Genomic DNA, 26,897 nt, shown 5'->3' with positions numbered 1-26,897 from the left:
CTTGGAGAAGTATTCTGCAGGAAAAGGACCTGCTCTTAAAGGGTTTGATTTGGAAAGTTAGAATGGCACTTCTATTCCTACTATCGGCTCATGTTGGGTTCCCAATGTTAGGCCTCTGTATTTTAAACATGGTATTTCCCCTCCTAATCCTTTTGTCTCATACTTTATTCATGATAATGGTAAGTGGAATGTTGAAATCCTTAGCCACTATTTCCTTGAGGACATTATTGATGAAATCCTGAAGGTTTCTATTAGTCCTGCTATGGATGACACTTTCATTTGGGGATGTCATCCCTCTAGCAATTTTACTGTCAACTCTGCCTACCATCTTTCTAAAGCTTTAGGTTTATCGTCATCTCCATCTTCTTCTAATCCAGTTACTTTTAAGGATCGGTGGAAGCATATTTGGTCCATGAAAATCCCACCAAAAATCAAGCACTTTGTTTGGAAAGCCTTCCATCATGTGTTACCTTGTGCTTTAAGCCTTTTCCAAAAAAAAGATTCTTTCACGTCCTTTCTATTCCTTTTGTAATGGAAAAAAAAAAAGAAAGAAACGGCTTCCATACCCTTTTAGAGTGTTCTAGAGCTAAATCTATTGTAGACATACTAATTTAGAGAGTTTCTATTCAGCTAATAGGCATTGTGACATCAAGAAATTTATGTTAAGAGCCTTTGACAAATTTAATCATGATCGAATTTCTCTTCTTTTTGGTATTTGTTGGATGGTATGGAATTAAAGAAATAACTCTGTGTTTAATAAACTTACCCTTAACTTTGTGGATGTGGAAAGCTTTGTGCTTATTTTTTGTAGGATAACAGGAAGGCTCAAAACCATGGCTTGCATCGGAATTATGTGGCTCAAACCTCTTTCAGTAGCGGTGTTCATCAGAATTGTAACGATAGCTGCAGATTGCCTTCTGCTGGGAATTTTAAATTGAGCGTGGATGCTTCCTTAGATGTCAAGACAAGAAAAATCGGTATGGGAGCTGTGATCATTGATAGTAACGGGGCCACTGTTGCAGGGTTATGTTCTTCTTATGCAAGAATCTCTACTCCTATTTATGCAGAAGCCACGACATTGCATGCTGTCTTATCTTGGTGTGGCCGTGAATTTTCCAATAGAGTTGGTGGACACAAATTACCAAGTTTTAGTTACTGATTAAGGCTCAAATTTATACATTTTAAGTCTTTATTAATACATATATAATTAATGTAAATTAAATATTTCATGGTTTTAATTGTAAATTTATTTTAGTTAGAAATATTTAATTTATTTTAAAATTTGTGTTATTTTTCAGATTTGAGTAAGTGATAAAATAATGGCAAGCCCAATGAAGTTGACCCACTCCAACTATTTACCTTATGCATTTCTCTCTTGGGTCCATCTAATTGTCAATTGGTTCCAACGTCCAAGCCCACCATATACAAATTGAAGATTCAATTCAATCAATGCAAATGGACAACTCCTTTAATTTTGAGTCTTGGCAACTAGCCAAAGCCCATATTCATTATCGAATGGCCCAGAATATATATGTATAAATATTTCATTTCATCAATGAAATTCAAAAATTATGAGTCCGCGTCTTCTTTCAACAAGACCCACGAAGCTATTTCTCCAGCTGCAAGTAACGCATACAATTCCAGTTGTCAAAGACTCCCACTCTCTCAACTTTTTGTGCCATTTTCTCCACTAAGTGTAACACGAAAAATACCAGTTTTAGAAGGAATTTGGCTCTATAAATAGGACCATAGAGAAGAGCAAAAATCAGATTTTATTAGTAGTACTATTATACCAAAACTATCTTTTCTTTCCTTCTTCTTTATTTTGTTTTATTAATTTTGGTGTAAAGACAATGCCTTTTTTAGGCTAATTTCTTTGGCAAGATTAAGTGTAAGTTCATGCAATTTTTATTCTTCTAATATATTGATTCTCTTTGTTCTTCATTTTCACATTTGTTATATTAAATTTCTTTTCTTCCAAATTGCACTTTAAATTTAATAGTACCTTTTATATAAGTTCAGTCATGCTTTTCTTATGTAAGTTAGGCTATTAATTATTAGGGTGTTTATTATATTATATGATTTTTACTGCATTTTGCCGGTGGTATTTTGTCGATTTAAATTATATAATATGATATTATTTTTAGAAGTAGTATTAATTTAATTAGAGAACATATTTTTCTAGTGAGCTTAATCATACACATTTTCCAACTATAATTAATGGTGTAGAATTATAGTTGAGGTTAAAGAATCAATTTTATTAGGAAAATATAATTGCATGTACAAAGCTTGTGTCTTCCATAATCATTTTCTATCACTTCTCATTTTAATTACTTGTTTAATTTTTAAAAATCATTTTCTCATTACTCTCATCACATTCAAGGTTCATATTTTATTCTCGTAAAATTACTAAGTGTCTTTTTGAGTGTATTTTGATCCCTGTAGATACGACATATAGTCCGTTTACTACCGCGACCGCAGTATAACTAATTGGGCGACATCAGTTACCAAAATCAAGCATAAATGAAATGATAGATGTTCTCTTTTTGATCTTTTTCAATTGGTACAAATCTCTTCATCTTTCCTTCTTAATGTTTCCTTCCGTCATATTTTTAGAAATTACAATGTATTAGCTCACAATTTTGCAGAAAATCATTGGGCTTTGGATAAACCAATAAAGAGGTCATTTGAATAATTTCTTTCTAAATTGGTTAATGTATCTGAAACTTAGATTCTCCTTGTTCATCTATTGAAACTTACTTTACATTTTTTTTTATAAAAAAAATAATTTTTAAATAATATAGAGAAGATATATATAAAAAAAAAAATAAAAAAAAAAAAACAAATGTGTGTTTAGTCTCACAAAGAACAAGCCAACAAAAAAAGGACGACTCAGACGTGGCAGATTTTTAGAAGAATGATGAGAAAACATTTGTGAAAACGAAAAAGAGAAACTGTTTGATATTAGAAAGAATAGCACAAAATCTGGTTTTCATTTCCCTCCACACATTCCCATTGCCTTATCTTTGAGCTGTCTTCATGTCTCTCACTCTTTTCTTTCCCTCCAAAAAAGAAAAAAAAAAGTCTTTCCTTGAGTCTCAGACTCAGAAACTCAGCCTCTACTTCTCTAACTCTTTCATACCCAGAAATTCTTTTAGCAAATATCATTAAAAAAAAAAAAAAAGACCTTCTCTTTCTCTCTGTCTTTCTTTGACCTCTTCTAATGGCTAGCAAGTTAGCCTTTACTTTAACTTCACCAAGGCGCCCTTTTACAACTATTATTCAAAGACCCTTTGCTCCACTCTCTTCGTCTAGCACCACCAAAGTTCAATCTTTTCACTTCACTGGACGACAGCTTTGCCTTCGTCGTAGGCTCTCAGTGATTCCCTCCAAGGCCACTGCTGACCAAGAAGGTTTAATTTGATTTGATGTGATCAGATCATGTGATGTTTGAGTTTGGATTTTCTGTTTTCCTTTTTGGGTTTTTATCAAAATATAATTATGCGATGCCAGCATTTTTCTTCTAGTGGATTGGTGGTTTAAAACACTTGGCTTCATATTCTATTGTGTTATGTGACTATTGTTGCAATGAAAACAACTTAATTAGCTGCAAAGATTGCCGGTTTTGAACTGTGATAGACACAGTTATTTGAAACTCACTTAACTCTCTTAAATTCTCAATGTTAGCTTAGGAATTTTGGCATTTAGTTTAGTGTGTCAGAAATCAGACCATGTTAGATGCCTCACACTCCAACAGTGCTTGGTTTTTTTTCGAAAGAACAATAGTGCTTGATTAAAAGCCTTTATAACCCCCAAAATCTACCTTTTTTTTAGCATGATGGTGTCTAGTTATGGTTAAGTAGCTATGAAAAATACTTGTAATGACACCAATTAATAATCTTGTTCCAGGCAAGGTTGAAGAAGATGGGGTTGTTGATAGCAAGATCCTGCCTTATTGTAGCATAGACAAGAAAGAGAAGAAGTCTCTGGGAGAACTTGAACAAGACTTTCTTCTAGCTCTACAAGTAAAATTTCAATGTTACAATACTTTAAATATTCCTTTTACTTAAAGATTTGATACCATTATTTAATATATATTTTTTACAGTCATTCTATTATGAGGGAAAAGCAATAATGTCAAATGAAGAATTTGATAATCTGAAAGAAGAACTAATGTGGGAAGGCAGCAGTGTTGTTATGCTAAGTATGATAAACAAATGCCCTCTTTTTTTCTTCAGATATCTTTAACATTGAATAAAAGTTTGTTCAACACTCAAACTTTTTGCTACTGATTTTTCATCAGGTGGTGATGAGCAGAGGTTTTTGGAGGCTTCAATGGCTTATGTATCCGGAAATCCAATTATGAACGATGAAGACTATGATAAACTGAAATTAAGACTAAAGGTTATTAAGATGTGTTATAACACAATTTTGTAGATTTTATTTACATGTGTTTTCTAGCTATATGCATAAACAACTTTACTTACTGTTTTACATGCTTTGCAGAGTCAAGGGAGTGACATTGTAGTTGAAGGCCCTCGTTGCAGTCTCCGTAGTAAAAAGGTAAGTGTAGTGTTGCTCTATGTTCTAACTTTCACTTCAAGTTGGTTCCAAATATAATCCAAACACCAGACAGTTTAGCTACTAGTAATAGTAAAGTACTCGTGAATTTTCATTTTTTTTTTATAATCTTTTGTAGGTTTACAGTGATCTTTCTGTGGACTATCTCAAGATGTTCTTATTGAATGTTCCAGCAACTGTTATTGCTCTAGGATTGTAAGTAACACTTCTTTTCCTAAATTACATTATTCATATAATATAGAAACCAACCTCTGTAATGTTAGGCTCTTGGATCATCACAAACTCACCTGAAACACTAAAATGGTCATATTTTCATACTATTTTACTATTTCATTTCCAACTTATTGGGCACAAAGAATTGGTTTTATAATTGAAACAAAGAATTTGTTAGGGACGACTTTAAACTTTCTTTTATATATATTTTAGGAATACCAAGTGAAGTTTCAGATGCTAGAGTTTATAGTTAGTTATGCCGTTGTTTCTTTTCTTTTCTTGAATGAACAGTACAGATTATTAAATTTTCATTAGGTGATTCACTCCTTACTAAGTTGATGGTTAAATCACAGGTTTTTCTTCCTGGATGATGTAACTGGGTTTGAAATTACTTATCTTCTGGAGGTACATATATAAAACTCACCACTTTCCTCCATGTTTCAAGCTACAAATTCTTGATAATACTTTGTCTTGATGTACTTTAAATTAAATTTCATAGCTAAACTTTGAGTAAAGTGATGTTGATTCTGCAGCTCCCAGAGCCATACAGTTTCATTTTCACATGGTTTGCTGCTGTACCACTCATAGTATGGCTAGCTCAAACGCTGACGAATGCAATTGTGAAGGACTTTTTGATCTTAAAGGTTAGAATATACCTCTTCTTTTCACTTTCATGATTGGTGTGTAGTTATTTGCAGTATTGATGATATGTATATATTATATAAGATTCTTCATTTTTTTTGCATAGGGCCCTTGCCCCAACTGTGGAACAGAGAATACTTCCTTCTTTGGAACCATATTATCGATTTCCAATGGTGGTACTAGCAACACAGTCAAATGCTCAAAGTAAGTGTGAATCTTCTTTAAATAAAAGAAAAGTACAAGGTGAATTGTGTACCTCACCAATCTTGGATTGTCTTTTTCTATTTTAGAACTATTACCTCATATGGAAAACGGAGAATGCTAAAACTGTAAGACCCAAAACTTATACCCTCCCCATTCACCCAACAACCAACAAAAGTAGACATTAAGTAAAATATTATTAAAGATTGTCTTATTTTTATTTGGGAGGAAATGAGGATATTTTTTCTTTCAATAAAAATTAAATAATTTGTTAATCTTTTGAGCCAATTTACTTTTCATGCACTGTAGCACAATTTGGCAAAAAAATGTGCCAAATAAAGTCTTGGAACAATTGGTTCATGATTTTAAAAATTTTACACAATGTATTGGTTCTTTTTTTTTTTTTTTGGCCACTATGTCACAAATTAAAATTAACTTTAATAATTGAACACACTTGACTTATGTTACCACTATTCATTGGGGTTTGAATTTCAAACTTTTACCAAAATTAACTTTTTTTTTTTTTAATAATTTACTAACGATAACTTTTACTCAGCTGTTCAACTGAAATGGTATATGACTCAAACTCCCGCCTGATTACCTTGCCAGAAGGAAGCAATGCTTGATTTGCAGGTACATATTTCAGATGCATCGTTCAACTTCTATTTTTCAGGCTAGCAATGTGTCCACATGAGTTTTGCTAATTATACTTATAAATAAGTGCAGGGTAATGCATTTTACGAGATCAAAGGCTTTTATCAGTGTCACTGTAGCCAATGATGTCACAAGACCTGTATTCATCATCGTTTTAGTGGAGAAGGAAAATAGTCTTCATTTTTGTGCAGTTCAGTGACATCAGATGTATGGACTGTGAATATTGTACACGTGTATCTATGCTTCTTTACAATAACCAAAAGCCTATTTGTAAGGGTCTAAAGGTGTTTAAAATGGGGAGGGAAAGAATTAAATTATGAACATAACTAAGCAGGCTCCTTAACTGAAAAATAGATTATGCAATCAGTGATGGAATTTCACATATAATAACATCACTTGTAAAAAACCCTAGCTCCGGTTCCTTTTGTTTTTTCACTTACAAGAGCCTTTACTCCAGTCCCGCTGAATGATATTTCTTTAAAATAGCCTCTGATTCCCTTCTCTCAGTTTTTTTTCTGCTTCCAAATTCCCCATGTAAAACTAAAAGACTAACAATATCATATATAAAGAGTTTTTTCTTTGATATTATGAAAAATTTGATCAGAAAATATTCTAAACAAGGTGAATAAGCATGCAGGCACCATATGAAATTAAGTATAGCTTTTAAGCAGTAAAAGTACAAACACAATTATAGTTCAATTGTATTAAGCTTAAATGTTTTAACATCCTTAAACCTACAAATCAGCACTTGCAAGGCACTAGAGCATAGGAAAAAACATGGCATATAAACAACACCTCTGCACAGCCAAACAACCAAAAAGCTAACAAATCAAAGGCCCCTTCCTAATCAAACCTGGAACACTAGCTTAGAAAATTCGTCCACGAGTTCATCCTCTATAGGATGGCAACATCCAAGTAATCTCCAATCTGCATCATCAAAACAATCGCAGGTAAAAACATAGTAGAAATCCACATGGAAACAGGATCTTTTCTCTTTATGGATTACATTGAACAGGACACGTTTCTTGACTCCCCCAACATATTACCGCACTATATAGCCCAGCTATCACTATTTTACAAGTCAATTTCGAAATAGAGCTAGTACTCTTCTAATGCCTTATCAACCATCTAGTAAAACGGGTTGAAATTGAAACATCAGTGATGATTAAACAAAAATTGCTTCCTACCTGGAAGTCAAGTTCACCCAAGGCCTTTCCATCATCTACTCGTCTCCCATTTCCAAAGGAGTGTGTCATTCCAACCTAAAGAAAAAAGCCAATAAAAACCACAACATCTTAGTAACAAAAGAAATAATGGAAAAACCATATTAAGATATAATAGATTTGGACTTCTACTCACTAGCCACTGAAGTGTAAAAAACAACAAAAGCTTCTAATTCACTATACCAGTTTCAACACAAAACGACCACGTTTATCGGGGTATACAAATGCAAAAGACAATTTTGCGTTTCTTCTCCTTGCAGCTGGAGCTACTTCTTTCACCTGGAAAACAACTAGGATCAATCAGAGAACCAGCAGTGTAACATAAATTTAGTCACACAAACGTGAAAATGTTACTTCTTGGGGTCAATGGTTTGAACCACATACAAGATCAGTTAGCTCACGAAGAGTTGCATCTTTCCAAGTGTAAATTTGAACCTCATCTTTAGGTTCTTTGCCTCTTACTGCAAAATCTTCTTCACTATGGTGGCCTCCAATCTACAACACAAGAAAAGCCCCATGAGACTTTACCAATAAATATTTACTTATATCTTTCACTGCCCATATACGCAACAATTATGCTAAGCCACTAAACCATCTGAAATGCCTTCTGCTCATACTAAAGTTTCTTTTCTTTTCAGCTCCAGTTAAGTTAAGAAATATATAACATTACATAAAAAGAACTAAGATTGCTACTGCATTGTCAAAAATTCTAAACCCTAGAAAATTCGATTATTGAAACGATTTTAAAATTTAATTTTTTTAACAAAAAGATTAATAATAATTTCCATACCTTAGTGAAAACCCGAAGCAACAAAGGGCAAGTCTGCAAGAAAAGGAATTAAAATAATTCAGTAAAATAAACAAATGAATAGTCAGAAAAAAGAGATGAGACCGGGCAAGGGAAACCTTTTCGCGATCGACGGGTTCGGATCTAGGGCGAGGGGGTGGAGGTGGCGGAGCTCTGGACTGAGGAGGCGGAGGAGGGCCTGGCCTACCACTGCCGGAACCGGAAATTTGCCCGGCTCGGCTGTGGGACGGCGGTCCACCAATCTTTTCGTCCCTGCTTCTCTTCTCCATTGTTAGGTCTCTAAAACCTCTGTAATTCAGTTTGATGTGGAATGTTATTCGATTAGGGCTATACAAGTCGGTCTTGGTGAAATCGATGGATATTTGGCCCAACAAAATCAACTGGGCCTCTATTTCGGACAAATTTTGATTGGGCATTTTACAAAAACACTGGATTTGGGGTAATACTTTTCAATTTTACTGCCACACGGCAGAATTAACATTTATACTGTCCTCCCCTTTATTTTTTCTTTTATACTGTCAATACCAAAACAAAAGTATGAGGCCTCCATCTTTGACAATCACAGACATAACCACCACAACAACACCAAGACAACCGGAAAATAACCATTAATTCCAACAAGATTGAACAAAAGCAGTAAAATCGACGTCAATAAATCATCATGGCAAAACAACGGTAAAACAACACTAAAACAATCAAACAAAACAAAAGAAAAAAATGATTAAAAAAAAACAAACAATCTGCTGCACAACCTCAACACCAGATGCAAAATCAACTATATTTGCAAGTCTATTCCTAGAAAATTATAATAAAAAAAACTACTAAAACAACACTGAAACAACACAAAAACAAATGAAGCAAATATAACTACTTAGAAAAATATAAAAGAAACACACACCTCAAAACTCTCTTGTGAGTGAGCTCGTCAAATATATTTATAGGAGAACCAAAAGAAAAAAACCACAAAAATAGCCAAAGAAAACGAAGAAGAAATATATTTATAGCCTCCATCTTCCACACTCACATACAGAACCATTACAACAACACGAGAACACCCAGAAAATATCTATTAATTCCAGCGAGATGGAGCAAGGGCAGTGAAATCGGCATCAAATAAATAAATCATGAAAAACAACAGTAAAACAATACTAAAACAATACTAAAACAAATAAAACAATAAAAGAAAAAAATGATCAAAAATTAACTATGTTGTGCACATCCTCAATACTAAATGCACTATATTTGCAAGAAAGTTCTAGAAAATTAGAACAAAAAAAAACCACACTAACTCTTATATTTTCAAAAAAAAACATAACTAAGAACTTAAAAAAATTAAAAAAAAAAATAAAAAGAAAAGAAAAGAAGATGAAGAAGAAGAACTGAACATGAAAAAAAAAATAAAAATCATGAAAAACAACAGTAGAACAATACTAAAACAACGGTAAAGATGAAGAAAAAAAAAACTTGAAGAAGAAGATGAATATTAGAACATGGGGGTGAGATTTATGTGAAAAGCTAGAAGATAAAGATGAAGAAGAAGATGAATCGTGAGAAATGGGAGTGAGATTTTTAAATCTATTTAAATAAAAGAAAAAGAGTGAGACATGGGGTGTGATTTTTAAATTTATTTAAATAAAAGAAAAAGTAAAACATGTCACTTTTATGACCCATCCCATCAACCTTTTCATCAAAATAATAATTATTAAATTATCTCAAAAAATAATAATTATTAAATATTAAAAATAATAAATAATAATTTGTACATCCATTAAAATAAAAAATTAAATAAATAACTTAGTCCATGTCCCAATCAATCAAAACAAAAATAAAACAATAACATAAAATTGTTGGCAGTACACTGCCGAAAAAAAAAAAAACCAGTATAAAAGTTAATTTGAGAGTGTAACAGTATAAAAGAAAGAAATTGGGAAAACACAATAATCTGTGTAAATTTCCCTTTTGATTTAGCTCCACATAATGCAGGGACTCAGATAAAAAAAAAAGTACTATATTTTTTGTAAAAAGTCTTTATCCAATGTTAAAATTTGTGACAAATTTATCACATATTGAAAGTTAGGTCAAATTTAATACATAATTAATGCAGCTTTCGTATTTACATTATGATTTTTTTGGCGGCTAAACTTTTTTAATTATTATTTTACTTGCACTTAACTTTTTAGTCTTAAATTTTAGTGGTAAAATATTTCAAACTAACGAATTTTTAGTAAATTTAAAATATCATTTATTCTCAATTAAATGCCAACATGAATTAGCTACCTGTACAATCATATACATATCACACATTTATATTAGTTCGTAATTATTTAAAATTATATAAATCATTTTAAAATTAAAATAATACTTTAAATTTATAAATCATTAATAAATAAATATTTTGTTCTTTTATTCATTCTCTAAATTTTCTCTCTCATCGATTTGTCTTTCCCACTCTCTCCCCCGAGTCGATCTCTTTCTTCCTTCCCAAATTTGAAAAAATCATAAATGCAAAACTAACCCTGAACCCCAAATTGTATCTGTCTATTAGAATTCTTGAAACAAACTTAAAAGAAGCTTTACTTACTTTGTGATGTATTCATCTCTCATGTACTAAGACCAACATTTGATATGTTTTTTATATATATAAAACAATTGAGAGTCACTTTAGCATAGTTGTGCTGTGAGAAGAAATAATTATAGTTGTACTGTGAGAAAAAATAATTGTAGCAGAGCGATAAAAAAAAAAAAATTGAGCTGAGTGTTTGGTAAATTATAAATTTTAAGTGTTGTGAATTGTTAAAATTCTATTATAATAATGGTAATGTTATAATCTAGTTCATTATAATCACAAATATGTATATAAAAACTATGTTAAATAAATTTTTATTTTCTATATATTTTTAATTATTTTTCCCATAGTATAAATTTATATGCATTTGATATAAATAATTTATAATATTTTAAAATAATATTTATATTACTTTTTTTTAAAAAAAAATTGTAGTTTATAAGATCACTCTAAGTTGATGTGGTTTGTTAATAATAAAAATAAAAATATAAAATATTTTTAAAATAAAATAAAAAATAAGAAATTTAAATATTATTTATTTTAAATATTTTTCTCTCAATTTTTTTAAATATATAATAAATCATTAAATAAATTTTTAGTACAAAATAATTTATTATAGAGTCTTTTAAGTAAAACTGTTTTTTTCTAAAAGTTGGGTTGTACCATCTTTAGTTTTTAGCTACAGCTTCTCTATAAATTCTTCAATAAGCTGTGTTTTAACTGTTTACCAAACACCTTTTTATCACAACTTTTTAAAAAATCAACTTTTAACTTTTGCAAAAACTCGGCCAAACGGGCCCTAAACCTATGGGCATTAGCGACAAGATAATTGGTGGAAGAGCAACATTATATATTTGTATTTATCTGAGCTTGAACAAAATTCTCAATAGAGAGCTTGTGCAAAGTTAGCAATGAAGGTTTCTCCATTAAAGTGTTTACAAGGTCATACTTTAAAGAGAGTTAAGTTTCTTCAATGTCGACTGTGGCAGAGATATCTCTTGCTGCAGCCATAACTTGCTCATTGCAGCGAAGCTTTAGGCTCGCTGCGGCGAGAGCCTGCTACTAAAAAATTTCTGTCGCATGTTCGGATTGGTATTTTGGCCATAACTCATTCAATGCAATTTTAAATTGGACGATTCAAGATGTTCTGAAAAGTAAGGGCAGCCACCGAAGAAATTAACTATGAGTATGAACCATGGATGCAAGGGAAGTAAGCACCCACATTCATGTGGAATCTCCACCAAGCACTACAACAAGTATTCTAAGAGTCATTGGGATCATCGTATCGTGATGTTCAGCAGGAGTGCTAAACACAAGTGGTCTTAGCCTGAAAGCTCGATCTCTCAAATCATCGCTCTCAATGGCAGCTTTAAGAAGCTCAGTTGCCATCACCTTCCCATCACGTGCCTTGTCTAAGTTCTTAGACTTAGGCACAGTTAGCTTAGCTCTAATGAACTTAGACAAATGGGGGTCATACTCATCAAACAACTTTCTACTTCTCTTCATCCTAGCCATGACAACTCAACAATACAAGCTGCTTACAACCCAAGTAAGGTCTAATTGGGTTGAGAAGGTTCAAGTAATTTTGAAGGAAATTTTCAAGGCACTAAGAAAGTGTTTTGGGATTTTGGAGGTTTTAGAAAAAAAAATAATTCAAAGATTTTTGGGAGTCTAAAAATCTTTGGAGTAAGATCAACAAAGGAGGAGAAGAAGAAATTTCTCAAAAAAAAAAAAAATGACACCAATTCTAAGAAAACAAATGTTTCTTTCTACCTTGGAATGAAGAACGCTCGAAGGCTTGATGAAGATGAAATTTCAAGAGGCTCTCTAAAGGCTTGGGCATGTGGAATGAAATGAGAAAGTGTGGAAATTTTGATTGACAACTCTTTTATTTATAGGTGAGTTCAATCTCCTAATCCTAAAGCTAATGGAAGTCTTTTAAATTTAAAACTTTTAAGGAAGGTAAATGATAAGAAAAAGATATAGTTATATATTTTCCCTTCTCTTATTTAGTATAATTTGAAATTCCTATACAAAGAGGAATAGGAATTTAAATTTAAAAGGTAACATGAAATCCTAATGCTATTAAGATTAATGAAAAATTAAAGAATTAAAAGAAAAGATAAATGATAAGTAAAATATCAAAAGTCTTTTTTCTTCAAATTTTTGAATGGCGTTTACTACTAGGATTATGATTTCAATCCAATTAATCCTAATGCCATGAAAAAAATAAAAATAAAAATAAAATTTTTAAAGAAAAATGTAAAAGATAAGTAAAAGATAAAAGCTAACGTTTTTCTCTTTTTCTTTGTTAATTAGTTTTCAAAATTCCCAAGGACTACGCAAAAGAGCTCAAAGTATCAACTCAATTGAAAATGCTTGAAGAATAGATACAATTACATAAGAATGTCAAAATTAATTTCCATCTGGTAGTTTCAAGTAAAACGGGATCGGTTCACGTCATCAAGTCAACTCCACACAAGTGTAAAGTTGACTTGGGGGACAAATGTTAACTCGAAAACTTTTCCTGGTGATGTGGACATCCAACGTGGCATGAGGGATGACATCACAGAGTTGAGTAGACCCGAGTCATAGCAGTCAACCTATGAGGGGAGCCTAGCATTGTGCCCAAGTTGACTTCGGGAGCTCTAGGATGGAAGTTCAGACTTTAATAGCTTGAATCCAATCCACTATCTTTCACTATTATGTACCATGAAGACATGGAGAAACCTAATCCAAGCCTTGGGAGCTAAAATTACACAAACTTGCAACTTGGAACCCAACCTAGGCACCTAGGGTTTCACCTGGTGCCCGAGTTGACATTCCAAACTAGGATTTGAGTTTTTGGAACCATCTTAGTGCAAATATGTCAAAACAAGCATTGGAACATCAACTAGATATACCACCGACATATTTTAGGTATCAAAATTTGAATCAGAGCAAGTTCATTTTTAAGCATCTGGGGCCCCGAGCACTTTAGCGCCTAGGTTGACAATTTATCAATCTGGGTGCCTTTCAAGTATCAGATCGATAATATGTGTAAAGACTCGGTTTTGACCTAGTCAAATATGTATATATATATAAAAAATAATAATATATATATGTATGTATAAAAAAAAAAGTAAAAAGTAGCAGATCAACAGATCTCTTCGTCCCCCAACGTCTCTCTCTATCTATATATCCTTTTCTCTCTCTTCAAACACAAACAAGGAAACCACAAACCTCCATAACCACCACTCCCTGGCGACCCACCTCTGGCCTCCGACCAGCCCTATGCGCCGGACAAATCGGAAGCCCAAGTGCCGGCGACCTAACCCCCCAAGCGGCGCCGCTTTTCTCGCCGCCGTTAGCTCGGGATCGCAAGTCAAAGTTTGGGGTTTTAAACTTTGAACGGATTTTCCGGTCACCTCCGGCGTCCGTTTGACGAGACGTTTTCACCACTAAACTCAGCTCGTCGAGGAGAACAACTTACACTAAACCATTTTTCCTGGTTCGCTACTTTTTCCAGTGACATTTTTGTAGCTCCGCCCCTTTCCGGTGACTTTCCGGTGACATCGTGTACCTTTTTGACAAACGGTTGGCATGGGTGTGATCTACTCGTCGAGGTGGTCGTTTTGATATACACTACTCCTATTTTTGGCGACGTTTTCGGTACACCAATTTTTACCGCCACCGATTGTTAATGTGCACCGCTTAGGTGAGGCTTCAGAACCCCAAATTTTAAATATAGTCATATTATATGTCGTTGGACTCGGTTTTGAATGTAGAATGCGATAATGATAATTATTTGACCATTTGGTGGTATAGGTGAGAGTAATATGTAAGTTTGGACTAAACAATTGGAGCTCGGGACTTAAGAGCTTAAGATCGTCTTTTGGAAAAAGTTTAACGACTCGGGAGAGGTAGGGACTCAACTGTTGGAATTTATTGGACTTTATTTGATGATTGATTGATGTAATATGACTATAAAACGATTTACTTATCAATATCTGAACCTGGATCTCTTTCTCTGAATCTTTGATGCTGAAACTCCTTTGCTGATGATCTTTCTTCACGATCTTCCTCACTATGATTGAGGTATCACTTGATGTGTGTGGGCACTACTCTAATCACTAAGGATTTCGAAATTCTCAAGAGGGAAGAGAAGAAGTGACAGCTAAAGATAGGGAGAGAGAAGGCTCAGGTTTTTCTCTGAAGGAAAAATAGAAAATTTAAGTGTGTATTTCCTGAAGCCTTCACTATCTATTTATAGCATTCCACTAGGGTTAGGTTTGAATTATTTGGCATTAAAATAATGAAAAAATCAGTTTAAATTTCCTACAAAAGTGGCTGGCCCTACACTTAGTGGATTGGGCCTTGCTTTTTGCAATTTTGCAATTTTAACACCTTTTGTATCTGATTTTCTCAAAAATACCAATTTCTTAATTCAACCATTTAAATGCCAATTCTAACTATTTAATAACTATAAATAATTATTAAATAATATTGTCATTTATCATATTTATTAATTGAACCATACAAAGTATCATAATTAACAAATATGCCCCTATAAACTCTTTCTTTACAATTTCGCCCTTACTTAGTGAAAATTTCACAAATAGACATAGTCTAACTTGTGAATTATAATTGATTAATCAAAACCAATTACATGAGTCTTACAAGCAATATTATCTCAACTAGTGGGGGGACCATGGGTCTATATAACCGAGCTTCCAATAAGTAGATCAAGAATTTAGCACTAAAATTCACTAACTTATTAATTCTTCGTTGAATCCACGCATAGAACTTAGAATTGCACTCTCAGTATATAGAATGCTCTATATGTTCCACCATATAGACACATCATTAGTTATCCATTGTTATAATCCTAATGTGATCAATGATCCTCTATATGAATGATCTACACTGTAAAGGGATTAAATTACCGTTACACCCTACAATGTATTTATTCCTTAAAACACTTGACCCCGTATAAATGATATTTCAGCTAATGTGAAATGAGTACTCCACCATTTATGTTCGTTTGGTCAAGCTCGAAGGAGATCATCCTTTGCTTACTATTCGCCAGATAGAAGCTATAGATTCCATGTTTATGATAGCGCTCCCACTCAATTGCACTACCGTGTTCCCAAAATGTACGTATCACCCTGACCTAAAAGTAGGCTTAACTAACAAATCAAAGAACACGAATAGCCTTTCAAGATTGAGCCTAATCATATCAGGATTAAGATTATTTGATCTAGGATCAACTAGGCGATATTGACTTGAATAGATATTACGGTAAGTTTAATAAATCTAAGTCAAAGTTCAATATCGGTCCCTTCCGATGCATACTCCATGCATCCAACCTGAGCTTTACTTTAACCAATGCTCTGGAAAGAACATAGTATTTCTCCAAATATAAGTAAACTCTTGTTGTAGATTATCATATCAGTAAAACCCTATGTCTGATAAATCTAGGAAACTTTATTCACATAGTCATGTTTACTTTCCAATGTGTTGACGACACAATAAACAGGATCAAGTATGTGAAAAGGGTTTCAGATGAATTTATACATTATGTACATATAATCATGAAATAAATCATGTGAACCATGCAACATTAAATGTTATTTCTGATCTATATTAATAAGTAAATCTGATTATATTTAAATGAGTTTTATTTAGGGCATAAAACCCAACATCAACTTGATTATTGGACTTGATTTTTATATGTGTTGTATAACATTGGACATATTCCAATTTTTATGATTTACAAATTGTTTGAAAAATTAAAAACTTAATCTGCATATTTTTCTGGACTGTTCTGGGGCACTGAGTGCCAAATATAGTTTTGTGTGCAAATATTTATGCAGGTTATAATTGTTGGATTTATTCAAAATACAGCTGTTATGCTGTCGAATTTTTTTTAGAAAATAAAAAGGAATATGTTCTTTATTATGATTATTATTTGCCTGCTTTGGTTATAGTGAAAAGAGCCATGTTGATCATGTTCGGTGCATATTGTTGTTTCACGACCTAGTCTCTGTGTCATCATAGGTAAATCAGGTGTGCACTCACCTGTAGGTGAAAGACCTAGAATCTGTACAGGGAGTGAATTAAATCTGAGCCCCAATACTATGGTGGATATCTGATGCGACTATCCGGTTTTGGATGTCATTTTGTATGATTGGTATTGAGAGCTAGGGGTCTAGTGGACAGTGTGATATGCATTTGACGTTTGATTTGTGATTATTTGTGGTCTCTATACTTTATTTATACATATTGATACTGATGATGAGATATTTTATTTTTATAAAGCTAACCATGCATGAATTTTATTAAACCAAGGGTCCTTTGATATTAGTTGTTTTCCTACTGGGCTTTATAAGCTCACCCCCTATTTTCTCCCATTCCAGGAACTCAGTTTGATGCTAGTGGATGAGGATGGTACTGTTAGGAAAGGAAGTCGTTATTAGTTTAGTCTTATTCTACTCTTAAATCTTCTAATGAAACTGATTTTGTATTTAAGCTAAAATGGATGGTCTGGATGACTTAAATTAGCTATCTACTAGTTAGAAATGAGGAATGATGGATGATAGGTATTATTTTGGTATTTTATTGACTTATTAAATCTATCTATTTGGTGATTACATAACTGTGGGGATATTATTTTTCTTTTATATTGATGAGTGGTCCTGATTTTGTTACTAATATTTTCCTATTAATATAAGAGTTAATCCATTAATTACTTTTAAGTTAGTATTTTGTGATATAAATTAAAGGATCATTTATAAGCTTTATCTTACAACAAGGGTCAAAGTGTGACCTTTGACCACCCAAGTTATGGATATTACATATCTGCCACGGCTTAGGGCTCGGGTCGTGACAATATGATTTTTGAATCTTCTTCGTCTTCATCAAAAACTGGAAAACAAGTCCTTTCAGCGAAGAAATAACACTTTCGGGGTGCTAGAAACAAGGCCCAATGCCCAGGTTGACATTTTGTCAACTTGAGCCAATTTCGATGATGTTTTTGAGAACTCTTTCAAGAATATTCTCCGTTTTTAAAAATATTAAAATTCAACTATTTTCAGGGACCAAATGGAATTTTTGAAGGGTCATAATTAGGACCCAGTGCCATTTCTGATTAAGTTCACCAAAAAGTGTTTCGAACATTTTTGTGTCATCAGAAATAATGAAGATTCAAGCAAACTCGAGGAGAAAACTACAAACCCAAACCCCTGAAAACATAACATACTTCTATTTTTTGTTTTTTAAGAACAAAATTTTAAAAATTAAAATTTTACTTTTATTTTTGTGATTAAAAAGTTTAAAAACAAAAATAATCCCACCTTAATATATAATAACTCTTTCTATATGCAAATTAAGATTTATTGAAATGAAAGGATCCAGCGATATATGGCCTTAACTAATTAGTATTTTTTAAAAAATAGGAATTTATATAATTAAACATACCTTGACAATAATAATAAATAATGAAGCTCAAAATAATTAAACAATATTTTTTTTTTTGTCGTTGAAGCGCCTTCATATATTTTATGGGTGTCTGATTGACCAACCATTTTGATTGGAAGTGCATAAAGCATAATAGATGTACAAAACCTGCTCGCACGTCCCAAATTCATGAAATCTCCATCAAAGACATGCATGTAAATGAACGGCTAGGATCTTTAGTTAATTAGTCTGTGATGCTAAGTTATATTAATGATCATTTGTAATAAGTATCCGTACACCTCATTGTAAGGCAAGGCAATGGATACATGTATCACTAATATTAAATACTAATCAAGCCTCTTAATTTTGACTTGGAGGACATGATCAATTATCAACGTGAGGATCACGAAGCTACGTCTAGGTCTTATAAAATTATTTTCTCAATTAATTTATGTTTTTCTCTGCTTATTAGTTTTAAAATTTTAAAGAGAAGAGTTATATAAGAAGGGCAATGTACATATTCTCTCCAAACAAAAACCCTTTTGTTACATAGCTTATCATAATTATTAAGCTAACAATTACTATGGTTTCTTTAGGTCGTTCATGGCCTTTAATTGGCTTCTTCTTGGTGGTATGCATATTAGTCGGATCAAAGGGTGCAACTGCTGCCATCTATTATCGACCAAGTCCATGGTCCAATGCTCATGCTACATTTTATGGTGACGAAACCGCTAGAGAAACTATGGGTACGTATAAATATATAGGCTAATTATGATTTTTTTCCCTTAAACTGTACTTAATTATGCCCCTTGAACTTTTTTGGCCGTTAAAAATTCCCCTTTAACTATTAAGATTGTTAGATTTAAGGACTTTTGTCTAATTTCATTCAATTTTACTATTTCAGTGATTGTATATGTACTAAACCATGATCCCTAGATTTTGATATCTACCAAATCAAATCTCTTGAATTTTGACATATACTAAATCATTTCCCCTGAACTTTCATCGATGTTAGAATTTTTTAACTAAAATTAGACAAAAATCCTTAAATTCAACCGTCTCAGTTCACGAAGCATTTTTAACGACCTTAAAATTTCAGGGGGCATGATTTGGTACATGTCAAAATTCGAGGGGAAAAAAATCCTAATTAACCAAATATATATATATATATATATATATTTATAGCTTTTACGACTTAATTATATTTTTCCAAGTTTGAATAATAATATTGGGTTGTGTCTAATTGTTATGTATGTATACACAGGAGGAGCATGTGGTTATGGTAACTTGTTTACCAATGGTTACAACACAGATACTGCTGCATTGAGCACAACACTATTTAACGATGGATATGCTTGTGGGCAATGCTTCCAAATTAAATGTGTTAATAATGCAAAAGCATGTTACTCAGGCTTCACCACAATCACTGCCACCAACATTTGCCCACCTAATTGGTCCAAACCTTCCAACAATGGTGGCTGGTGTAACCCTCCTAGGGTTCACTTCGACATGTCTAAGCCTGCTTTCATGAGAATCGCTCAATGGAGGGCTGGGATTGTTCCCATCATGTACCGCAGGTATTATCAATGTGATACTAATAATATATATATACATATATTAGAAAAAGAGACTCAAACTTGAAACTTCCTTTTGTGATAAAATGCATGTGTAAAAGTTATGACTATACAACTAATACATACTACTGTAGAACAAATAGATGTTTAGATAAACAATAATATTGTTATTGGGTACGGTTAAATGTTGTATATAATTAATTGGATTATTTTTTTTCATTTTAAAAAATATATATAGTTTTAGTGTTTTTCAAAAATACCACTTATTTCTTTTTCTTGAGGGTCCAATAATAGTAATTTTTTGTCCTAAAGCCCACAAATTTTCAGGGCGTTGCATGTTTATATTATATAATTAACATAGTTTTATTGTGTATGCGTGTATATAGAGTGCCTTGCATGAGAAGTGGAGGGCTAAGATTTAGCTTCCAAGGAAATGGGTATTGGCTATTGGTGTATGTAATGAACGTAGGAGGAGGAGGTGACATATCCAAAATGTGGGTCAAAGGTAGCAAAACCAATTGGATCAGTATGAGCCATAACTGGGGAGCTTCCTACCAAGCTTTCTCAGCCCTTGGTGGCCAAGCTTTGTCCTTTAGAATCACTTCCTACACCACCAAACAAACCATTACACTTTACAATGTGGCACCCTCTAATTGGCAAGTGGGAAAGACTTACAAGGGTAATGCCAATTTCAAATAACTTAGTCTCATCAAATCCAATTCAATCCAAATATTCATACGTATAGTCTTTTTCTTTGTATTTGATTTGCTTTTTAAGAATTTTCTTGTACTTTAAAAATCTACGATCAAATATGATTATCGATAAAGTACAAATTTGATCATTCATCTGAATTGTATTTTGATGATAAATGATTAAAATTGTATTTTACCGTTGGGATTTTAAAATCATATTTATTTCGTAGAATTAATTGTCTTATGTTTCGAAGATGCGAGAGTAGAGATCGGGCAGATGGTCATTTGTACTGACCAACTATTTGTTTTGGCAACAATTAAGCTGTATTGCTTATTTTATATATATATATACAAAAAGAAAAGAAATGTTATTATCTCATCACAAGGGGAACTGGGACTGAATGCAATCATTTTGTTTTTGCAGAGAATTAATTATAAGATGGTTTATTTTATTTTCATATAATCTTTGATTCACCGATTGTTGTATTCAACAGCTTATTTTGTTCTTAGCTAGCTTGAAAAACATATACAATCTGCTGAGGATTTCTGACAACTCAGTTGAGCTGTATCCAATGATTTTGTGATGGAAATATAGTCAAAATGATTAATTTGACTATAGACAAAGTAAACGACATGAACTACCACATAAACGACTCATGTATTGGCAGTTATTACTTACTTCACATATTATTATTATTATATAATATAGAAACATTACATTTGAGTTGGGAATCTTTGTCACTTACAACAAAACACTTGGGCCCATACATGAAAACAAACTCATAGCCATGCTTCCGAACGTGAGACCCACATTTCCCATAAAGTGTGACTAAGTCTAACATGTTAATTAGACACCCTTGAAAGGAGAAAAAACACAATAAATATATACACACATATATATAAACTATATAACATAATACAATCAAGATAGGATTTAGATAAATTAAGATAGAATTCAGATAAATTAAAATTTACTTGGGTTTTATTTTGATGATGTTAAATTAGGTTATAAATAATTTATTTTGAATATTAATATTGCAATAAATATAAGATGACAATTTATTGTATTTATTGAAGAATGTCGCAAAAGGTTTAAAAAAATTATTTTGCCAAGCACTAATAATTCTACACAAATAAAACTATTTATGTATTGGTTTAATTGTCCAAATACAATTTAAAAAGTTCCTTCCAAACAAAGTATAAGAATAAATAAAATAATACTTCCCATTCCTAGTCAAGTAGTCATAGAGCCTTGAATCAATTAATGAGATCAAATGATACTTATTTGTTATCTCATCAATAGGCCAATCTCTAAAGCAATCAAAATAATACTAGACACTTGAAGATTCTAATAATTTAAAAATTTTATGTACTTAATTTATAAAATTTTAAAGTGGTGTTTTGAAAATAAATGAGAGGTTGTCATAGAAGCACATTTAATTTCATTAACTTAAGCACGCCAAGGCTATCTTTAGCTTACTACCACCACCACCACCACCTCCTATAGTCATCAAGTGCCATTATCGCCCACGCTCCAAAATCATTTCTTCCCAGCCTTGCCATATCCACTTTTTTACTTTACTTTTTCTCCTTTTTATTAAAAAACCCTTTCTTGTTTGACATTCTCACTAATTTGTTCGCCAACACAGTCAAGCATTCTCTCTCTCTCTACTAGACAAATTTTACATTAAATTTCAGTGATTAATAATCGTCTGATTAATTATTAACTGAGCCACAATGACTATAACAACTACTAATATATTAGTTGGGTTTTAGATTTTGTCACAAACCAAATAAATTTTGTTATGTACTCTACATTATTAATAATTGGCTATTAATTAAATTACTATACAATACAATACAACTATTATAATTGGCTGTTATTATTATTAACTACATGTGATTTTCAACACCGTTATCCCGTGTTGTCTTTGGAATAATTAAAGATTTTTCTATGCTTAATTATGTACACAATGTGATTAATATTTTTCATTTTGATATTCTAGATAATAAATTGTATTGACAACAACATATTATAGTATAGACATTAGTGATGATCCAAAACACCATAAAGAAAACAACTTATAAGGCAACTTTATGTCAAAGTTAACCAACAATAGTCTATTATGTCTAATTGTCTATCTCAATTTTCTATCTTATAAGACCAAAACCAAATATGATGAGAAAGAAAGTAAGAACTTTGTTATTCCTTTTAATTGCTTTATCTTTAATCCACCAAACCTTTTCAATCATCTATATCGAACTTTCCCCTTTCAAACTTTTTCCCTTTTCACACATCTACACCAAAAAAGAAAAAAGTTGATCTAATTTTAGATCACTCCTCTCATAGAAAACGAAAGAAGAAAAGAAAATTAAATCTTGAACCAAATTCTCTGTTTATTTTTTTTCTCATATGGGTACTCTGGTTTCTCTCACTACTGTTATAATTCTTTCATGGATTTTATTTAGTGAAGCTCAGGGGATCAGATCAGCTCGTCTTCTCGATCTTCTCATTAGAGACTTTACGTTTAAGTCTTTAGACACCAACGTAGGGACTGGACTACTTCACTCTGTTTCGTTACCGAAAAATTTCTCCGGCATCGGAGTCAACATAGCAAGGTACAGATGCGGTAGTCTCCGGCGATATGGTGCGCAGGTTAAGGAATTTCATCTGGGTATTGGCGTTACGATTCATCCATGTGTTGAAAGGGTCGTTCTAGTGAATCAAAATTTGGGATATAATTGGTCAAATATTTACTACGAAAACTACGATTTATCTGGGTACCAACTAGTCTCCCCTGTTTTAGGTCTTCTAGCTTATAACGGCGGTTCCGACGTGAATACCAGCGACCCTTTCGAGGTCGGAATCATCGCCGGAGGCAAACCCATTTCCGTAAACTTCTCAAGCATCACGAAGCTCAAAAACGAATCGGGTGTAACGCCGTTATGCGCCATTTTCGAAAGTGAAGGGAAGGTGAGTTTAACAAAGCAAGCTTCGCCGTTCGTGTGTTTGGCTAAGAAGAACGGTCATTTCGGATTGGTGACAGAGAAACCTTCGCCGGCTATGTTGGACGGTAATAGTAGTAATGGTGGAAAGAAAGAGAGTAAGTGGAAAGTGGCAGTGGGAAGCTCGATCGGAGCTGCTTTAGGAGCTTTTCTACTGGGTTTACTTCTAGTAGCGATGTTTGTGAGAGGGAAGAAGAGGACGAGAATGGAAGAATTGGAAAGAAGAGCTTATGAAGAAGAAGCACTTCAGGTTTCAATGGTGGGACATATCAGAGCTCCGACTGCTTCTGTCACTCGAACTATGCCTAACACCATTGAACATGAATTTAAACCTCCTAGGCGGCACCGTTGACTAATGTTCATATTTGTTAGTTGACTTTTTCTTTTCTTCGAGTTCATTGTCCTCTCTCGTCAATTATGATTATTATCGTAATATTATTTTTTTGTAACATTAACTCAGAAATTTTTGAACTTTGTAGTTTGGTTTTGAAACAAAAATGGTAGATTTCAGAACCTTCTTTTTTCTATTGTACTAATAGATATCTTTGTAGTTTAGAGGAGGTGAAATTCTGTTCTTACATTTTCAGTCATGAGCATTACTATGTATTCATGGTATTTAATACTACTATAAGTAATTTTTTATAATATTTATTAAAGCAGAATAAATAGAACTTGATAATAAATTTTATTAATAGTGATATCACACCTAAACACCATAAATATGTTTTAATATTTCTCTTTCAGACATAGATTTGTTGATTTTTATTCTTTCTTATGGTGTTGAACGACAAATTTAACTGTGTCTTATTTGAGGTTTCAAGTTTCATATTCTTTTTTTTCATAGAAACAACACTTCATTAGAACCAGCCAAAAAGCTCAAAGAGAAAAATACCATACTACAGAACATCCAAAACAAAGGAAATAACAAAAAATCAAAAAAAACACAAAAGTATTGGGACGCAGCCTTGGCATCAAGCTTGTGAGTAGTGCCATTCTTCACACGAGGAATCCAACAAACCTTACAAGAACAACTAGAATTAAAAAGAGAGAACAATTGCCAAAAAAAAAAAAAAAAGGATATAACTTCTAAGAAGGGACAGTCCTTGACAAAATCGCATCAACTCCAACCTTACAATCAAATAAAATCATTGCCCCGAACCAGCCACAAGATAAAAAGCTTGAGATAGCCTGGAAAATAGCGCAAGACTCTACTTCAAGCAGAGTGTGAACCTGTTCCTTACCAACAAATGCCTTAACAACATTCCCAAAACTATCAAGAAGAAGCACCTCAAAGAAGGCAGTGTTGTCTCTAAAGGCCGCATCAACAAAAATGTTCACTAGATTACCAGCTCTTAGCTCCACCAGAGAAGGAGGGCCACAGGGTAAGGGATGGGAGGAGCATCCCTGACCATATGATCACAAGAGGCCAAAGAGTGTAAGACCTTTATGATAATGTCATCAAGGAAAGAATGCACATCTTCATGAAAATATTTATTACGGGAGTTCCACAACGTAAAACAAAGCAAGGCAGCAAAATGGGTAAAGTGATCCAAATAAACACTATCACCAAAAGGAGGAGAAAAAATCCACTCCACAATCTCTTAGGAAATTAAAGTGGAGGAGATCGCTACGAATGCCCCACGAGCTTCTAAACTAGCGAAATCGAGCCACATGACACTGAAAAAACAAGTGTTCCAGAGAGTCCACATCATTATCACAAAGAACACATAAAAAAGTGTTACCAAACAGGCATTGAAGCCACTGTCCACAGAGGATAATATCCTCCCAACCTTCTACAAAAAAAGTTTGACCCCTTCGCTGAGAGAAGACTTCCACAATTTCTTAAAGAGACCATCCATCCCTCCCTGTCTACCTTTGGAGATAGACTGATAGGCTAACTTTACAGAGAAAATTCCATACTTAGCATCCTTCCACATAAGGATATCTTGTTGAAGAGAATGGAGTAAGGGCAATCTACCCAATAGATTCAAAAACTCAGATCTAAACCAAGTAGACAGTGCATTGGATTGAAGGCAGCTAAAAAATCAGTCCATTCTAACCAAGGATCCCAAGGAGAACTCCAAAGATCCACACTTTGCCCGTTACCCAAAATCCAACAACTTTCCCTCCGAATAAGATCTCGGGTAGCAAAGATACCACGAGCACCCCAGGAAGGAGGGGGGGGGGGGGATCGAGGCATTCCAAAAAAATAAGTCTCTTTACAATATTTAGCCAAGAAAATGTTGCACCAAGGAGAAGTCTCTACCTTGCCCAATTCCCAATCCAATTTAGCTAAAAGGGCCAAATTCAAATCATGAAATTTCTTCATCCCAAGACCTCTAAGAACTTTTGGCTTATAGATCGCTTCCCAACTCAAGAGAGAAAGAAAACATTGTTGATCGCTATTACCAACCCACAAAAACTTCCTAGTCAATCTATCAAGAAGATTACAAATTGACACAGGAAGCGAAAAGAGGGACATGGTATGTATAGGGATATTAGAGATAACAGAGTTTATAAGAGTGGTACACCCCGCTTGAAACAATAATTTACTTCGCCACCCTCCAACCGATTATTAATCTTATCAATCACATAACTGAAATCCTAAATCTTACTCTTGGAAAAGAATAGAGGATTTTCGAGAAACTTATCCTCCATATTCATCAACCGAAATCCAAGCAAGTTAGTGTTGGGTTTTATGCCCTAAATAAAACTCATTTCAATATAATCAGATTTACTTATTAATATAGATCAGAAATAACATTTAATGTTGCATGGTTCACATGATTTATTTCATGATTATATGTACATAATGTATGAATTCATCTGAAACCCTTTTCACATACTTGATCCTGTTTATTGTGCTGTCAACACATTGGAAAGTAAACATGACTATGTGAATAAAGTTTCCTAGATTTATCAGACACAGGGTGTTACTGATATGATAATCTACAACAAGAGTTTACTTGCATTTGGAGAAATGCTATGTTCTTTCCAGAACATTGGTTAAAGTAAAGCTCAGGTTGGATGCATGGAGTATGCATCGGAAGGGACCGATATTGAACTTTGACTTAGATTTATTAAACTTACCGTAATATCTATTCAAGTCAATATCGCCTAGTTGATCCTAGATCAAATGTTCTTAATCCTGTTATGATTAGGCTCAATCTTGAAAGGCTATTCATGTTCTTTGATTTGTTAGTTAAGCCTACTTTTAGGTCAGGGTGATACGTACATTTTGGGAACACGGTAGTGCAATTGAGTGGGAGCGCTATCATAAACATGGAATCTATAGCTTCT

At 33.0% G+C, this 26,897-nt stretch overlaps 4 protein-coding genes across 5 annotated transcripts; 3 read left to right on the top strand and 1 right to left on the bottom strand.

The window, feature by feature from the left end:
• The first annotated feature begins 2,853 nt into the window (after window positions 1–2,853).
• LOC115716079 (PGR5-like protein 1A, chloroplastic) lies at window positions 2,854–7,602 on the top strand. The gene is made up of 11 exons (XM_030644791.2): window positions 2,854–3,413; window positions 3,910–4,025; window positions 4,108–4,204; window positions 4,304–4,404; window positions 4,507–4,563; window positions 4,700–4,776; window positions 5,148–5,199; window positions 5,328–5,438; window positions 5,543–5,640; window positions 6,194–6,270; window positions 6,364–7,602. The coding sequence occupies exons 1-10, from the start codon at window positions 3,224–3,226 to the stop codon at window positions 6,261–6,263; spliced, it is 969 nt and encodes a 322-aa protein (XP_030500651.1). The 5' UTR covers window positions 2,854–3,223; the 3' UTR covers window positions 6,264–6,270; window positions 6,364–7,602.
• LOC115716080 (histone deacetylase complex subunit SAP18) lies at window positions 6,937–8,661 on the bottom strand. 2 transcript variants are annotated; one of them, XM_030644792.2, is made up of 6 exons: window positions 8,421–8,661; window positions 8,305–8,337; window positions 7,899–8,009; window positions 7,698–7,793; window positions 7,479–7,553; window positions 6,937–7,218 (listed from the first exon to the last, which is right to left on the bottom strand). In XM_030644792.2, exons 1-6 carry the CDS (start codon window positions 8,589–8,591, stop codon window positions 7,186–7,188), a joined length of 519 nt encoding a protein of 172 aa, XP_030500652.1. In that variant the 5' UTR covers window positions 8,592–8,661; the 3' UTR covers window positions 6,937–7,185. The 2 variants fall into 2 exon arrangements, with proteins under 2 accessions (XP_030500652.1, XP_060971618.1); XM_061115635.1 differs by having other exon boundaries at window positions 6,937–7,553; window positions 8,421–8,653.
• A 10,102-nt stretch (window positions 8,662–18,763) lies between these two features.
• Window positions 18,764–21,456, top strand: LOC115717955 (expansin-A7-like). Its single transcript, XM_030646923.2, has 3 exons — window positions 18,764–19,071; window positions 19,590–19,902; window positions 20,286–21,456. Exons 1-3 carry the CDS (start codon window positions 18,909–18,911, stop codon window positions 20,596–20,598), a joined length of 789 nt encoding a protein of 262 aa, XP_030502783.1. The 5' UTR covers window positions 18,764–18,908; the 3' UTR covers window positions 20,599–21,456.
• Window positions 21,457–22,623: 1,167 nt separating this feature from the next.
• On the top strand, window positions 22,624–24,124 carry LOC115715758 (uncharacterized). The gene has a single exon (XM_030644430.2). It carries the CDS (start codon window positions 23,005–23,007, stop codon window positions 23,947–23,949), a length of 945 nt encoding a protein of 314 aa, XP_030500290.2. The 5' UTR covers window positions 22,624–23,004; the 3' UTR covers window positions 23,950–24,124.
• The last annotated feature ends 2,773 nt before the right edge of the window (window positions 24,125–26,897 follow it).

Source organism: Cannabis sativa, chromosome 5 (assembly GCF_029168945.1).
Source record: "Cannabis sativa cultivar Pink pepper isolate KNU-18-1 chromosome 5, ASM2916894v1, whole genome shotgun sequence".
NCBI classification, from domain to species: domain Eukaryota; kingdom Viridiplantae; phylum Streptophyta; class Magnoliopsida; order Rosales; family Cannabaceae; genus Cannabis; species Cannabis sativa.
The sequence above is the reverse complement of the archived record's forward strand: the minus strand, read 5'-3'. Positions and strand labels throughout refer to the sequence as shown.

Bases quoted from the DNA above. Each gene is read 5' to 3' on its own strand.
- LOC115716080 (XM_061115635.1), bottom strand. From the start codon at position 8,591: ATGGAGAAGAGAAGCAGGGACGAAAAGATTGGTGGACCGCCGTCCCAC. The intron at 8,338-8,420 runs GTTTCCCTTGCC...CTTTTCTTGCAG, and splicing joins AACCCGTCGATCGCGAAAAG to ACTTGCCCTTTGTTGCTTCG. The intron at 7,554-7,697 runs GTATAGTGAATT...TTTTTTCTTTAG, and splicing joins GTCGTTTTGTGTTGAAACTG to GTTGGAATGACACACTCCTT.
- LOC115715758 (XM_030644430.2), top strand. From the start codon at position 23,005: ATGGGTACTCTGGTTTCTCTCACTACTGTTATAATTCTTTCATGGATT.
- LOC115716079 (XM_030644791.2), top strand. From the start codon at position 3,224: ATGGCTAGCAAGTTAGCCTTTACTTTAACTTCACCAAGGCGCCCTTTT. The intron at 4,026-4,107 runs GTAAAATTTCAA...TATTTTTTACAG, and splicing joins ACTTTCTTCTAGCTCTACAA to TCATTCTATTATGAGGGAAA. The intron at 4,405-4,506 runs GTTATTAAGATG...CATGCTTTGCAG, and splicing joins AACTGAAATTAAGACTAAAG to AGTCAAGGGAGTGACATTGT.
- LOC115717955 (XM_030646923.2), top strand. From the start codon at position 18,909: ATGGTTTCTTTAGGTCGTTCATGGCCTTTAATTGGCTTCTTCTTGGTG. The intron at 19,072-19,589 runs GTACGTATAAAT...ATGTATACACAG, and splicing joins AACCGCTAGAGAAACTATGG to GAGGAGCATGTGGTTATGGT. The intron at 19,903-20,285 runs GTATTATCAATG...GCGTGTATATAG, and splicing joins GTTCCCATCATGTACCGCAG to AGTGCCTTGCATGAGAAGTG.